The 15,450-nt window shown below is 39.6% G+C and overlaps 1 protein-coding gene across 1 annotated transcript in view; it reads left to right on the top strand.

The window, feature by feature from the left end:
* Window positions 1–1,956, top strand: part of IPMK (inositol polyphosphate multikinase) — a 55,630-nt gene extending 53,674 nt beyond the window's left edge. The window contains exon 6 of the mRNA XM_040362077.1: window positions 1,262–1,956. Within this exon, the coding sequence (XP_040218011.1) occupies window positions 1,262–1,893 (632 nt within the window). The 3' untranslated portion in view covers window positions 1,894–1,956. The remainder of the gene's footprint in view (window positions 1–1,261) is intronic.
* Window positions 1,957–15,450: the final 13,494 nt, after the last annotated feature.

The following is a 15,450-nucleotide window of genomic DNA, read 5'->3' as shown; positions in this document are numbered from 1 at the left end:
ACGTTTCGAACGCTTTAAATAGCTTCATCAGGCGCACATGTGAACAGTGTCCATATAGGGGAAATCAAACGTTTCTATATGGTTTGAAGTAGGAGTTCTTAATTCCAGGAGGGAGCATCCTTTGGATGGTGAGATGGTAATCCGGAAAATAGTCCTCCTAGTTTTTAACATAAAGAGTGAGGAACTTCAAAAACCAGAGACCATATAGTCATTCTAAAGTGGAAATATTTTCTGGTCCATATCCAACCATCTATAGAAGGGGTGCATCAACAAGCTAAGATATTTAACCCAAACAGCAGTGTATACATTCCAAGTAATCAACAGATCAGCAGTACTTCAAAAGCCATCCCATCAAGCTCCAATGCTACAAGAATTGTTTTTGTTTCATAAGAAAAGGGGTAGTTTGTGCAGTACTGAATGTCCCAAGAAAACAAATGCTTGCCAAAGGGTGTGAAGAATTGCTGTAAAGTAAGAACGCTTTAAAAAAATCTAAATTGTGATTGTTTGTTTTTATCACTTTGCAAAATGCAAAGTGAGCGAACGAAAAATGTATAAATCAAATCAATATTTGGTGCGATTACCCTTTGCCTCAATTCTTACTTTTTCACAAAGTCGAAATTAGTAGAATTTTAAAATTTAACCCACACAACCCCTTTAATGCTGAGAAATATAGGCAGATGCCTATCCATGCCATACCATCAGGGGGTAGTGTGATTGGCCCTACATGTGTTCTGCTTCAGGAAAAAAACAAAGTATGTCTGGAAGAACTGATGACATTTTGAAGGTTTCGCTTCTGTTAAATTACTTGCCATTATTTTATTAATCAATAAAAATAAGCTAACACTTCTACTTCTGAAAGCTTTCTTAATTTACAGATTTTCTTTTCACACCTGCTTAAAACTTTTGCACAATATTGTAGGTATGCATTTGCAATACCCAGAGGGAATTCTTTCATTGTCAAACGTTTAATTTTGTAATATATGGTTTTTATTTTAAATGCTTAAATTGCTATAGCTCTAACAGCCAGCTACATGTGCAGAAACCTTTAACACGTGTTTATAGCCTTCCTTGCTTTTACAGTGGAGTTGAAAAGCCAAGCAGTATGGTGCCATAAGTGTTGGCGCCTATGCTGTGTGGAAAATGTTAATAAACATATTAACAACTCTACTGTTGCAAGGAATAGGGAGATTGGTAATGAGTAAATGATATCTATCTGTATTTGATTTGGAGCCACGTGTAACTTGTTTATTTTGTTTGATAGGTATTTCCAAGTTCTTCAGCAATGGCTGTTGTTTGAGGAAGGATGCCGTGTCTGCTTGTCTGCTGAAAGTTAAACACATTCTTAATTGGTTTGAGCACCAGGAAACACTAAATTTTTATGCAAGCTCTCTGCTCTTTGTTTATGATGGCTCCTGCCGCCAAATTAAAACCAATTTAGTTGATGGAAACCGGCTGGAGAAGGTCTTTTCTAAAGAGCTGTTTACAGGTGTTGCAGTACCAGAATGCAATAACAACATACATTTGTTGGGCCCTCTGAGCATTGAGAAGGGAGAGGAGCATGAAGAGAAAAAACTGTCCAGAGTCTATGCTTTTCACAAGAAGACCTACCCCAAGAGGCCACACAGCCAGGCCTTCCTGGAAGGGGAAACGGTAGAGCAAGACCGAGCTTGGAAAAGTCACAACAGTTCTGCACCAGAACATCTAAATGGAAACCTCCTGTCTAAACTGGAAAATGTCTTCTGTCACGTTTCCTCAGAGTCCAAGGAAAACTCACAGGTTGATGTCAGGATGATCGATTTTGCCCACGTATTTCCATGTAATGAAAAAGACGCTGGCTATATCTATGGGTTGAAAAATTTAATTGTGGTCTTGCAGAGTATTTTAAATGAATAACTTTTTGTGACATTGTGATTGGGAGCCAATGACTGGATAATCAAGAACGTACCTTCAAGATTATTTGCACTTGTAATTTGTGGTAATTTTATTCCCTTCCCTTTTTATTGTGATTCTGCATTGCAGTCTTTTTCATCTTGGTGGAAGGGGGTCTATCTTTTTATAATAATACTCAGGAATATTGATGTGATCTGTAGGTGTTCAAGGAATTCAAAATCTGAGGCGGGCATGGAGTTGCGTTAACTTTACTTCTCTGGTAGAAGGTAGTTGGCAGGAAAGCAATATTTATGGTGCTATGGTAAGGATGCCTACCTTTCTTGTATAGTTTTGGCTAAATCTAAATTTGGGACCATTCTTCCAGGAACACGTGCATAGTAAATGTGCAGTAGCATTTCTCATTACCTAATCTGGATAGTGTCCATGAAAATAAAATGCCTTTGTATAGAGGCAGTTTGGAGGTTTATCTCAGCTAAAATAATATAGCTTTGTTTTTTTAGAACTGGAAAAAATCTATGGAAAATATCTCAATTCTTTTTCTTTTGGAAAAATGTAGGTTCTTCCTGCATATTTGTTTTTCCGGCCGATGTAAGTCTGCTATGAAAGGGTTTCTTGCTTTTCATTTAGAACTGGATGTCTTTTGTAACACAGACCCCAATCTCCCCCTTTTTTTTTCATTTTGTATTCTCACTACAGTTTTTGTCTATGCTTGTATAGCGACCTTCATAGAACACCACCATTAGCTGCAGTTCTGGCTTTTACCTATAAACCACTTTGAACCATTTGGATTAGATTGACATTGACCATTCTGGGTAAAGCAGGAAAAGTATGAACCAATGGTGTATACTTTTTTTTTACAATAATGAATTCTTATAAATTTATAATATAGTACATGTTAGGCAAGTACCTTGTGTACATGGCCTGGGAGTTTAGTGAGAGCTTCCCTACTAGTCCCTCCCCATGTAGTTATACAAATATTAGAAAAATGCATCACACAACCAAGTTTTTCATTGAAAGATATTATATACTGTAGTTTTATGAACTGAGCCAGTGTGAAATGAAATGCAGTTTGTAAGTTATTTGAACCATCATAGGAACTGAGCTATGACCTTCCTGAAGTCATTTGGTTTCCATTATCGGTGCAACATATAATGTAAATTCACAAAAATGTATGTTTGTGTTTGTTGTGTATGAGCTTTGAAACCATAAGGAACTCACCAGATAGTATCCTGGGTAGGAGCTTGGCATGACGAGCAGGTTTACTTATTGTATAGTGAAAACCAGCAAATTATGGTGGTTGCGTTTAGCAGTGTTCTCTGCTAATGCACAGCTATAAGGGGATATTAAGTTAAATGCATCTTGTATTATCTTTTTTTTTATTTTATTTTTTGATGGTGTATTGTGCTGTTAATTGGCTGTTTTCACCATAGTCCATTTTTGCCCCAAATGATTCCAACTTTCTGAAGAGAGATCGTTTGTCTATTTGGTTAGTGTGACATTAATGAGACCCCTGATGTGCTGAGATCCAAATTTAAAATGTGTGTGTGTATATATGTATGCATGTGTTTCTGCTGCGTCCACCTAATATTCAGAACCTCAATTTCAGTATATGTTTAGTATCTACTGTAGGTTCCATGCTGCTTTGTAAAACTGGATAATTTTCTACCTCCTTGAAAGAATGTAAAACCTTACAGAACACCTGTTATTTCTAAAATGAATCTAAAAGGAAAGGATCCAATGCCTGCACATTTTTTTTTTTTTTTATTATTATTATTATTATAATATACCTCATTTTCTGGTATCCTGATATCTATGGATCTCACAACAGGTTGTAATAACATTTTAACATTTCATGATTCATTGAGGACCAGTTTGCCATCTCCCATTAGTGTCCTACAAACCAGATGGTGGGTTAGCAGCAATTTGCGTACGTATGCCAAGATTTAAGTCTTTTGTGACAGAGGCCCAGTGGAATGTTGCCCGCACCCTAGTGCTGTTGCTATTTTAGACTTTTTTTTCAAGGGCTAAGAGAGGTGTGTGTGTGTGTGTGTGTGTGTGTGTTTGTTTTTCCTCCTGCACTAAAAATTGTAAAGGTTCGGTCTGTCTTAAATGAGTGTGACTGATTAATTTGTATAATTCCTGGCCCCATGATCCTTGATGTTATAGCATACCAAGCACCTGACCTGGCTTTTTTTTTTTTACAATTTATAGTAAATTCTGTGGGAGACAGCTGGTAATACTGCCCAGGGTGGGTGTTTCAAAATGAAAGATTTGCTTTAAAGTGTGTGTATTCAGAACCTTTTTTGTTTTGGATAGAATAGCCACTTTCCAATAGCAACAACAGAAAGTGAGAAAAAATGCGTAAGCGTTTACTGAAAGTATTGTCCGAACTGGAAGAGAATTGGCCTTGCCTGTTCTGCAAATCGCTTTGATATTTTGAATATTCCATTTTTTTTTTTTTTGCCCACAGTGGTCCCCAGAATAGGATGACTGTACCCAGCAGCAGACAGCAATAAAAAAATGGACCAAGGTTCTAACGCTTTCCTGCTGCATCCCAGCTACTTTCAAAAAAGAAGAGGGGGGACCTTTTGGCTATACATTTTTATTTTCGGTCTTGAAATTTTCAGCTTTTTAATCTTCCATGCATCTTAGATTTAACTTTTAAATGTACTACTGTGTTAATGGTACATACTACTCATTTAAAGTGTTACTAAAGGCTTTTTTTTTTTTTTTGTTTACTCATCTGCTCTCAGCAATGGTATTGCACAGAGTGGCCCCAAACCTCCCCTTCTGCGGTCACCTGCCAGTGATCTTGGCTCTTCCTCTGCGTGTGCAGAGAAATCTATAAATGCCTTCCCTCCCCATTTTTGTGTGTATATAAAATATTAGTTGTGCTCATATGTTTACATACCCTGGCAGAATTTGATTTTCTTGGCCATTTTTCAGAGAATATGAATGATGACACACAAACTTTTCTTTCACTCATGGTTGGTGTTTTTGGCTAAAGCCATTTATTTTCAATCAACTGTTTACTCGTTTTTAAATCACAGTGGCAACAAAAACTACCTAAATGACCCAGATCAATAGTTTACATACCCCAGTTCTTAATATCGTATATTGCCCCCTTTAACATCAATGACAGCTTGAAGTCTTTTGTGGTATTTGTGGATGAGGCTCTTTATCTTAGATTGTAAAGCTGCCCATTCCTCTTGTCAAAAAGCCTTCAGTTTCTGTAAATTATTGGGCTGTCTTGCATGAACTGCATGTTTTGAGATCTCCCCAGAGAGGCTCAATGATATTGAGGTCAGGCGACTGAGGTGGCCACTCCAGAACCTTGACTTTATTGTGCTGTAGCCAGTGTCGGGTCGACTTGGCCTTGTGTTTTGGATCATTATCATGTTGGAATATCCCATGCACAGCTTCCCGACGATGAATGCAAATATTGACCAAATTTTCTGTGCCTTTGTGGCTTACACCTCCCCAAAACATCAGCGATCCGCCTGTGTTTCACAGTAGGAATGGTGTACCTTTCATCATTGGCCTTGTTGACTCTTCTCCAAATGTAGCGTTTTATGGTTGTGGACAAAAAGCTAAATTTTGGTCTCATCACTCCACTCCAAATGTGCCAGAAGGTTTGAGGCTTGTCTCTGTGCAGTTTGGTGTATTGTAAGCGGAATACTTTGGCATTTGCGTAATAATGTCTTTCTTCTGGTGACTCGACCATGCAGCCCATCTATCTTCAAATGCCTCCTTTAGTGTGCATCTTGAAACGGCCACACCGCATGTTTTCAGAGTCCTGTATTTCACCTGTTTATATTTGGGTTTTTCTTTGCATCCCCAACAATTTTTTCCTTGCAGTTGTTACTGAAATTTTAGTTGGTCTACCTAACCGTCGTTTGGTTTCAACAGAACCCCTCATTTTCCACTTCTTGATTAGAGTTTGAACACTGCTGATTGGCATTTTCTGTTTTATACAATTCAACAATCTTTTCCCACAGATCCTTTGACAATTATTTGCTTACCCCATGACTCAGAATCCAGAAACGTCAGTGCAGCACTGGATGAAAGGGTCTGTCAGGAGTCCAGAAACTTTGACATATATATATATATATATATATATATATATATATATATATATATATATATATATATATATATATATATATATAATTTTACACTCGCACACACTAATTACAAGCAAACAGATCACAGGTGAGGATGTTACCTTTTAATAGCCATTCAAACCCCTCTGTCAACTTGTGTGCATATTATCAGGCCAAAATTACTAGGGTATGTAAACTATTGATCAGGGTAATTTGGGTAGTTTCTGTTGCCATTATGATTAAACACAGTTGAATGAATGACTTGTATAGCGCAACGCATGCGAACTGAATCGCCTCTGGGCGCTTTTTCCAGCCAGTATCTGCTTGGCTGGTGCGGTCATTTTTACCCCGTAGGATCATGACACGCTAGGGACACACAGTCATACACATATATACTGGGCCAATTTGGATGAGATCCAATTTACCTACCAGCATGTCTTTGGAGTGTGGGAGGAAACCGGAGTACCCGGAGGAAACCCACGCAGACACAGGGAGAACATGCAAACTCCAGGCAGATGGTGTCGTGGTTGGGATTCGAACCAGCGAACCTTTTGCTGCTAGGCGAAAGTGCTACTCACTGCACCACTGTGATAAGTGATAATGGCTTCATCCAAACGCTATCCATGAGTGAAAGAAAAGCTTGTGCTTATCATTCATATTCTCTAAAAAAAATAAAATATATATATATATATATATATATATATATATATATATATATATATATATAATATAATGGTACACTGTTCTCAGCTGCTTAAGGAGAGCTAGGGGAGAAGAAACTGCAGCACACTGATCTTCCCAGTGTTTGACTGTGCAGAGGGAGCATGTCAGCAGGAGTCTGATAATTGGAAGAGAGCAGGCGGTTTTCACCACATCTATTGACCAGCCTGTGCACTCCTGCGTAGTGTGGTCGGTTTTTAATAGGAAAGCAGAGAGACTGGCAGAACACCAGGGATTTCGCACACGGATAGCAATACAAAAAACAGGATATTTTTTCATGTCTTTATGGTCCTCGCTTTGTGCACTGTTGCACAGTCATGTTGGAGCAGGAAGGGACCATCCCCAAACTGTTCCCACAAAGTTGGGAGCATGAAATTGTCCAAACCGTCTTGGTATGCTGACGCCTTAAGAGTTCCCTTCACTGGAATGAAGGGGCCAAGCCCAACCCATGAAAAACAACCCCACACCATAATACCTCCCCCCACCACCAAATGATTTGGACCAGTGCACAAAGCAAGGCAAGTAAGTGTTGGGGTGGAGGAACTTGGCTGGCCTGCAGAGTCCTGACCTCAACCCGATAGAACACTTTTGGGATGAATTCAAGCGGGAACTGCGAGCCATGCCTTTTCATCCAAAATCCATGCCTGACCTCACAAATGCACTTCTGGAAGAATGGTCAAACATTCCCATCGACACACTCCTAAACCTTGTGGACAGCCTTCCTAGAAGAGTTAAAGCTGTTATAGCTGCACAGGGTGGGCCAACTCAATACTGAACTCTACAGACTAAGACTGTGATGCCATTAAAGTTCATGTGTGTGTGTGTAAAGACAGGCGTCCCAATACTTTTAGTAATATAGTGTAGGTTTACATTTAAACTATAGTATTAAGAACTAATCTGGAAACCACCATTACATCAAGATTTCTAAATAGGAAGTCAAAGCTTTAGGCTAGCCCATTGTGCTTCTCGCAGTTGGCCACTGAGGGCACTTTATTTTTAGGGGGCTAAACTTTTTATCATTGTGACGCTATTTACATAATTAATTCTAAGCTTCAAGCATCTGTAGAAGGCTGCTAAAGGTACGCATGGACACCGCTGGGTGACTGAATTGGCAATGCTTTTTACTTTGTGCGTCTTGGTTCACTACAGGTTCAGTTTGTTTGATGGCCTTTTATAACTAAGCACCTTAACTTTGTTAAACTTATTGAAAACCTTGGAAATTTCAGAGTAAAAAACGTCTATGCCATTCACCTATTTTAAAATATATTTTGCTGCTTTTTTTTCCTAGAAGTTTCACGTTTTTTAATTTAACATAGCTGCTCAAATGGAAATAAAACTGACATATAAAGGCTGTATTGGCTAATTCAAAGCAGTGTCTGAAAGTTGGGTCTTGCAGTAATCCTGTCATTTCTAGAGAACCATGAGTTCTTGACTCCACTCCAACCAGAATAAACCCTTTTAAGGCCAGACCAATTTTTGTTGTCCTGCTTAAGTGTAACGCCTCTTTTTGTTGAGGAAAGGAAAACCATCCTCCCTGGATGGTCTAAAGAAATGGCTTGTTTATTTCACCGCATTCTTTCCAGACTGAAATAGGAAAACCGTTGTCACAAATATTCCGATGTCACAAAAAAAGCCAATTGTGGCTTCCATATGCATATACTGTATAATGAGCAGAGGGCAATTATTCTCCCAAGATGACCTCCTAACTACAAATTAAAGGCTGCATATTTTTTAATTTAAATGTTCTATTGCATACACTGATCGATCAGTCATAACTTTATGATAACCCACTTAATATTGAGAAATAAAGGATGAATATTTTTATTTATATGTTATATTGCAGAATTGCATACACTGATCAGCAATAACTTTTGACAGGACTCAATATTAAGTGAGTGCTCAAACGGCTTTGACCGACCGAGGCATGGGCACCATTAAACCTATAAGGGTTGGTTGTGGTATCTGGCACCAAGCTGTCAGTAGTCTATCCTGTAAGTTGTAAGGTAGAGCCTCCATGGATCGGACTTTGTTTTTCCAGCATCAAGTTCCAAAGATGCTTGAGTCCTGGAGTATTTGAAGGCCAAGTCAACGGCTTGAATATAAATATGCTTTTTCTTAAAGGGGTTGTAAAGGTTTGTGGTGTGTGTGGTTTTTTTTTTTTTGTTTAAAAAAAAAAAAAAAAAAACCTATTCTTCCTTTTCCTCCACCTCTGTGTAAGTTTTTTTGCAGAGTTGCCTCGATCCTCCTCTTCTGGGGTCCTGCAGCGGCACTCCTGGCTCCTCTTCCTCTTGAGTGCCCCCACAGACACATTTCATGTGGGCACGCTCCAGAGTCATACTGCTGTGTCCATTGACGCAGACAGCAGGACTCGGCCTGGCTCCCATGTCGCAGGATTTCATTGACCGTAGTGGGAGCCAATGGTGGCTGGAGCTGCTGTGCTCGTCCCTGTTGCTGTAACGATCGGGTTCAGGTATATAAAAGGGGGGGCTCTGGGGGGCTTCTGTACTTCAGGTTTTTCACCTTCATGCATGAAGGTGCAAAACCTTGAGGGTTTACAACCCCTTTTTTAAGCTGGTTTAGTTATTTAAGTCATTTTTAAGCCACCTAGTCAGGTAATGTATAAATAGTGCTAATCTCGGGTTATATTTATTTTTAAACAGATGACTTGTACTGTGTTGCTGTACAACCATTGTTCAGATTCAGACCTGCACTAGAAAATTGCTGTTGGGAGAACTTTAATTTGTAGCCTGGTTGACAGCTGCTGTTGGAAAATAGGACTGTTTTTAAGCTGTGATAAATTAAGTGGATTAGAGTGTATAGTTGCCTACCTAAACGCATTTTGTAGTTGTATGTGTGAGTATATCGGGCAGGCTTTTAAAACCCTGAGAAGGGGAATTAATATGCTTGCACCACTCTTCTAAATGTAAAAAAATTAAACGGGTGCTCCCAATTGAGAAATGGTGTGCAGGCTCCTTTTGTTGATCAGGAGTGATCAAGTCTGTCTTGCTCTGGCTGTGACGGGCACAGTACAGAAAACGTGAGCTGGAGCTGCTTGCTTCGCTCTTTCTGCCCATCCCCATTCAGCTCGGAAAGGTAGGAGGGTGGTTAACCCTGCAGGCTCTGCTCATGTAGTGTAATCTCTGCATGGGCAGAGTGGGATGCGAGTGGCCTCATGACTCGCATCCTGTACATTGGCTTTGAGCTGCTGGGGATCTGGGGCAGATTTCTGTATGGGAAAACTGCAACCTTTTCTCTGTTGGCTTATATTTCACTTTTTTAGTCCTTCTTTTTTTTTTTTTATAAATTTACATCTACATATAATTGTGTAACTGAGCTGCTGATTATGCATATGGTAAATTGGTTCAGAATATTGTGACTCGAGTGATCATGAATTATTGTTTTTAGTAGTAGTTGACCACGTCAAATGGACTGGTTCTGTAAGGTTGAAGTTTCATAGCATATCCAAGCCACATTTTTCAGATCTAATGAGTGTTGGAAAAATAAACAAGCCTTTAAATCCCCACAGGTAGGACCAACATCTTACTCTGTGCTCCAATCAACATCATAAAAGGTAAATGTTTATTTTCCAACACTCGGGAAGGATTATGTAATTGGAGAAGGGTAGCTCCACAACTTTCACATCTCCCGTTCTGATCTTGGATATTAACATTTGCCCTGTTATGGTGATTGGATCAAGGTGTTGGTACTATCTTTTTTTTGTGGATATAAAGGCTGGGATATTTTCCTGGCACTCACTGGAACTGAAGTGCCTTGGATAAGCTAGAAATATTTTCAGCCATACACGGCAAGTTAACCACTACTGGATCTACAGTGAATTGGAAAAAAAACTTTGCAGACCAGAATTGTGACATGCTTGGTATAGTTGCCAGTTTTGTAAATTACTCAATGCCTTTCTATCCATTAACCAGGTTATACTACATATTGCCTTCTCTGTTAATAATCTCCACTTCCATGGTGTTAATACATTTCCCCTAAAGTTGATTATCATTATTTAATGAACTACAAGCAGATTTTCTATTTTTCCAATATTTTGCACTAAATTGTGGATTTGTTTAAATTATTTCTCAGATATTTTGAGAGCTATTTTCTGTGATGTACAATTTGAGGTAGATCATTAAAACTGGAATGTCAAACATCTTTTTGTTTTTTATTTGTAGTTTAAGAGTATATGTATGCACAAGTTATGAAAATATGTTGAGCATTTATGCCTGATCAAATTTTCCAAATGCCTATTTTAGGTCGGGAGACTGGAGTTGTATATGCATATACATAGATCATGTTTTGTTGGAACTTCTGTCTTGTGAAGTTAGGTTACCCCTAATGTAAATATGTAATGGAAGAGCAGTCCGAACGTATGGCCCCAAATCCATTGTGGTGTTAATCAAAATATTGTATGGTTATCCTTGCGCTACACAGCCTGATTATATTTTCACATGTGTATATATATATATTTTTTTTTTTATGGCATTTGATCATGTGTAAAATGGAACTGTTTATGGCCGCTGTAATCTTTTGATTGTCCACAGGTGTTTACATCTGATAGATTTTATCAATATTGCAACACTAGCCTAAAGGTAGCCATACATGGATCGATATTTGGCAGGTTAAGCAGGAACTGAATGAGTTTTGTTTCATATGTAACCCCCTCTCTGCTCAGCAGAAGCTAGTCATTAGACCTGCTTCTGTTAAACAGTCCTGCTGGAAATCCAGCATTCAATCATCTCATGCAGCCAATGGACTGAAGTGCTGATCATTGAATACTGATTCGGGGGGAGTACTGCTGTCAGAATACAAAGGCACAGCAGGGAGGTTTTTACCATCCACCTTGAATGTGTGGATAGGGAACTCTGTTACGTCTTTGGTGGGTGTTTCTCCCCCCATTCAGCCAGCTGAACAAAAAAAAACATGTATGTCCAGACTTAGGCAGGCCAAACACTGTTCAAATTTTGGCTGGTTCAATAGGAAACGGCCATGATTCGAACCATGTATGGGCAAGGTGAATGGGCAGGTTGTTCGATCCTTCAACTTGAGTAACAACCAGCATGCCAGGGTTTTACCTGTGATTGCCAACGGCTGCTATAGCCATTGGCAATAATCCCTGTCTACTCCAGCAGGGACGCCTCCCACCACCAGGAGAAGGCAATGGCCCGGCTGGAGGGATTCCCCCATCAACACGGTCTGTGTTGGTGGGGGAATCGAGCTAATTTTTTTTTTTTTTTCTGGCCATACACAATTTGATTTGTGTATGGCCGGCCTTGGGCTGACTTATTTATGGTTTTATATAAGTTACTATATGATGTTGCAGACATAACAATAGGGTTCATATTTCTTGCTATATAAATGGAAAATGTAGGTGATTGACATATTAACCAATTTCTTTTTTTTTTTTTTTCTTTTTGTTTAACTCAGGTTTTAATACACATCAACAGCCAAGTTTAAGATTTTGTACACATTCATGTTTGGTGGGGTGCTTGAATTTTACTACTTTGGCTAGCATTGCATCTTTTTTTTTTTTTTTTATTGTATATAATCTTGCAGCCAAGAATAACCACTAGTTGGCAAAAGCCTTAAGCCCTGGTTCACACTGGGCTGAACTCGCACGGCTTCACTCCCGCTGGCAGTCCCGTTTTCGGCTGCGATTTAAGAGACATCTGTGCAGGTTTCTGCACAGATGTCTATGTAAATCGCGGCCCGAAATCGCAAAAAGTAGTACAGGAACTACTTTTTGAAATCGGTGCAGCGCCGCACCGATTAGGACGGTGTCATTGCTGACAATTGCCGGCAAATGCAGCCGATTTGAGATGCGATTTCACATGTGAAATCGCATCTCAAATCGAAGCAAATCGTACCCAGTGTGAACCTGGGCTAAAGCGGGGTACCAACCACAATTGGCATTTTTTTTAAATGTATGTCCTTTCATCCTGCGTTTTTATAATATAAATCCGGTCACTTACTATTTTACAATCCGCCGCCGCTCCGCATAGTTTTATAAACTATCTTTTTTGAATAACTATGTCCACACCGTTGTCATTTTGCTTGTGGGCATTGTGAAGCCCACAAGCACTTCCTGGAAGTCTTGGATGGGGAGTGATAATTGGGTTACGCACTGCGTGTCATAATTTCCCAGGAGCATTAGAGGGAGATGTCAGGATCCTAGGTGATTCCAAAGGCAGATTTTGTGAGACTGCATAGCAACAGGCATTTCCAGGTTTTTTCTTTAGGTCTAATGAGTACAATAATGAAAAAAAGATTTTGGGCTGGAAACTCCACTTTAATATATTCTTGAGCTGGAGGTTTTTCAGTAGCTCAGTCCTGCTACTAAAACTGCTAATTTTAGTGATTTATCCCCAGCAAATAATCGCTTAACAAATGCAACAAATAACTGCCTACAGAGAAGCATTTTGTAGTGATTATTTCCACATTCAGGGAACATTGTGCAATCATGTGAAATGTAATCACTACTACACATTACTTGTGTGGTTAACTCCATATTGGGCAATTTATTCCATTTTGTGTAGCGATTAATTTCTTATACCTATTGATTTTAGTAGTAGGATTAAGCTACTGAAATCTCCTTTAGAACACTGGCTTCTTAAAGCGGTAGTTCACCCTCCTTCACCCCATTATTCCATTACTTTCGGCATCGTAGCGCGAGCTACGGTATGCCGGTCTTAAATTTTTAAACCCCGTACTCACTGTGCTATTGTTGATTGAAGAATCCGACTCCCGCGGGGAATGGGCGTGCCTATGGAGAGGGAGGATGATTGACGGCCGGCTCTGGCACGTCACGCTCCCCGAAGACAGCCGGAGTAGGTCTCGGCTATTCACAGCGCCTGCGCACAGGCTATGCGCAGGCGCCGTGAATAGCCAAGCCTATTTCGGCTATTTCCGGAGAAGCGTGACGTGCCAGGGCCGGCCGTCAATCACCTTCTCTCACCAGAGGAACGCCCATTCCCCGGATTCTTCAATCAACGATACCGCAGTGAGTACGGGCATAAAAAATGTAAGACCGGCATACCGTAGCTCGCGCTACGATGCCGAATTTAATTGTCTAATAAAAAAAAACTTTTTTTTTTTTTTTTACAGGGCGAACCCCCGCTTTAAGGTGTCTGCCAACAATTTTAACACGCTCATAAAATTTTCACCAATCCTCTAAGCTGGAAAGCATTTTTACTTTAGTTTTAGTTCTTACATGGCTCTGTTTGTTTAATTCAAGTTTTGTTTGGCATTCCACTAAGGTGGTCACTGGTATAGGTTGTGAAAGGTATCTCCCCAACAGAGAAACGGGTAGCAAAAAAAACCAAACAAGGATTCAGCTTTCCCTTCCTCATTTTCAAGTTCTATTTCAAGGATGGCTAAATTATTATTATTATTATTATTATTATTATTATTATTAATATTTTTTTTTTCTTTACAGTTTAAACTTTTTTTTTTTCTGGCCTCTGCAAGATGTGTTCTCTTTATTAAATGGGATTGTTGCAAATAATCTTTCCATTCTGAGAAACTGCTTCCGTCCAGCCGCTCACAAAGCCTAGGCAATTCATGTCACTTGAAAGGTTAAACATCATTGCTCTGCTGCTAGTATGTGCCGAGTCAGTGGTAGCTGCTGTTATGGGAGTATTGAAAATGATTTACCTACTGATGTGACTGCTTGTGCCCCCTTAAACTAGACTAAAATCGCATACCAGTTTCTTTTAGAGAAGCTGAGCGGTTTTATTTTCTTAAAAGAATTACAGAAATTTTGCCTGGAAGTAATTTGTACTCTAAGAATAACACAATACAAATGATTTGAATATTCTCTTCCGGTAACTTGTTCATGTAGTGAGTGTAATGAGCTTGCTTGTCTGTCAGGCAGCTGTTCTGTCTAGGTTTAAAATTCAGAATAGCTTTAAAAAAAAGTGCGTTTGCTTCGACTACAGTGAGCAATTCTTATTGGACTCCCTGAATGCTCCATTTAACTAGGTGTACCACCCTAGATGCATGCTACAAATGTAACGCAGCCATTGTGTACTGCTACCTGTGATCAGGGTAGATGTCCTGAAAGTTAGGCACATGCAAAGCAGAAGGGACTTTGTATGAATGACTTTGAGAAGACCAAAAATGTTGACTTTTTTTTTTGGGATGTAAGACTGTACACGTTAAGATAAAGAGCTATTTTATATATACATACATACACATACACACACACCCCTGAAACCAGTGTTCTCCAACCTCCTATTCGACCCTGTGAATGACAAAAAGACAGCAGATGGTTTGAAGTTCATGTAGAAAAGCTTTGGGTTGTGGCAGAACATGTTTCAGAAGGTGAACCTGGCCTTTTTATGGGTGTGGTGCAGTACTCCTATTTAGGCTTACCCACACTTCAGTAACTTGTGTCAACAAGACCTTGCTAGATCGAAATTAATCTCCTAAAGCAGGCATGACCAACCTTTTTGAAGAGCGAGGGCCACTTAAGTGACTTGGTAACCGGTCGTGGGCCACAATGAGTGGGTGGATGGCATGTCTGTGTCTGCTATACTCCTTTTTTTTTTAACGCAGTGTACTCTTGGCTTTCCTGCACTTTGCAATAGACTTCTATTCTATTCTGCAGGATTGGTGCACTTTCAGCTCACCAAACTCGCAGGTAATAACAGAAATCTATGGCTTCGTGCAGGTAACCTGCTCTGCACCTGCAAATCGGTTTGAAAGCAGACCAGTAACCACTTCAGAACAGATA

Source organism: Rana temporaria, chromosome 8, assembly GCF_905171775.1.
Source record: "Rana temporaria chromosome 8, aRanTem1.1, whole genome shotgun sequence".
Classification (NCBI taxonomy): domain Eukaryota; kingdom Metazoa; phylum Chordata; class Amphibia; order Anura; family Ranidae; genus Rana; species Rana temporaria.
The sequence above is the reverse complement of the archived record's forward strand: the minus strand, read 5'-3'. Positions and strand labels throughout refer to the sequence as shown.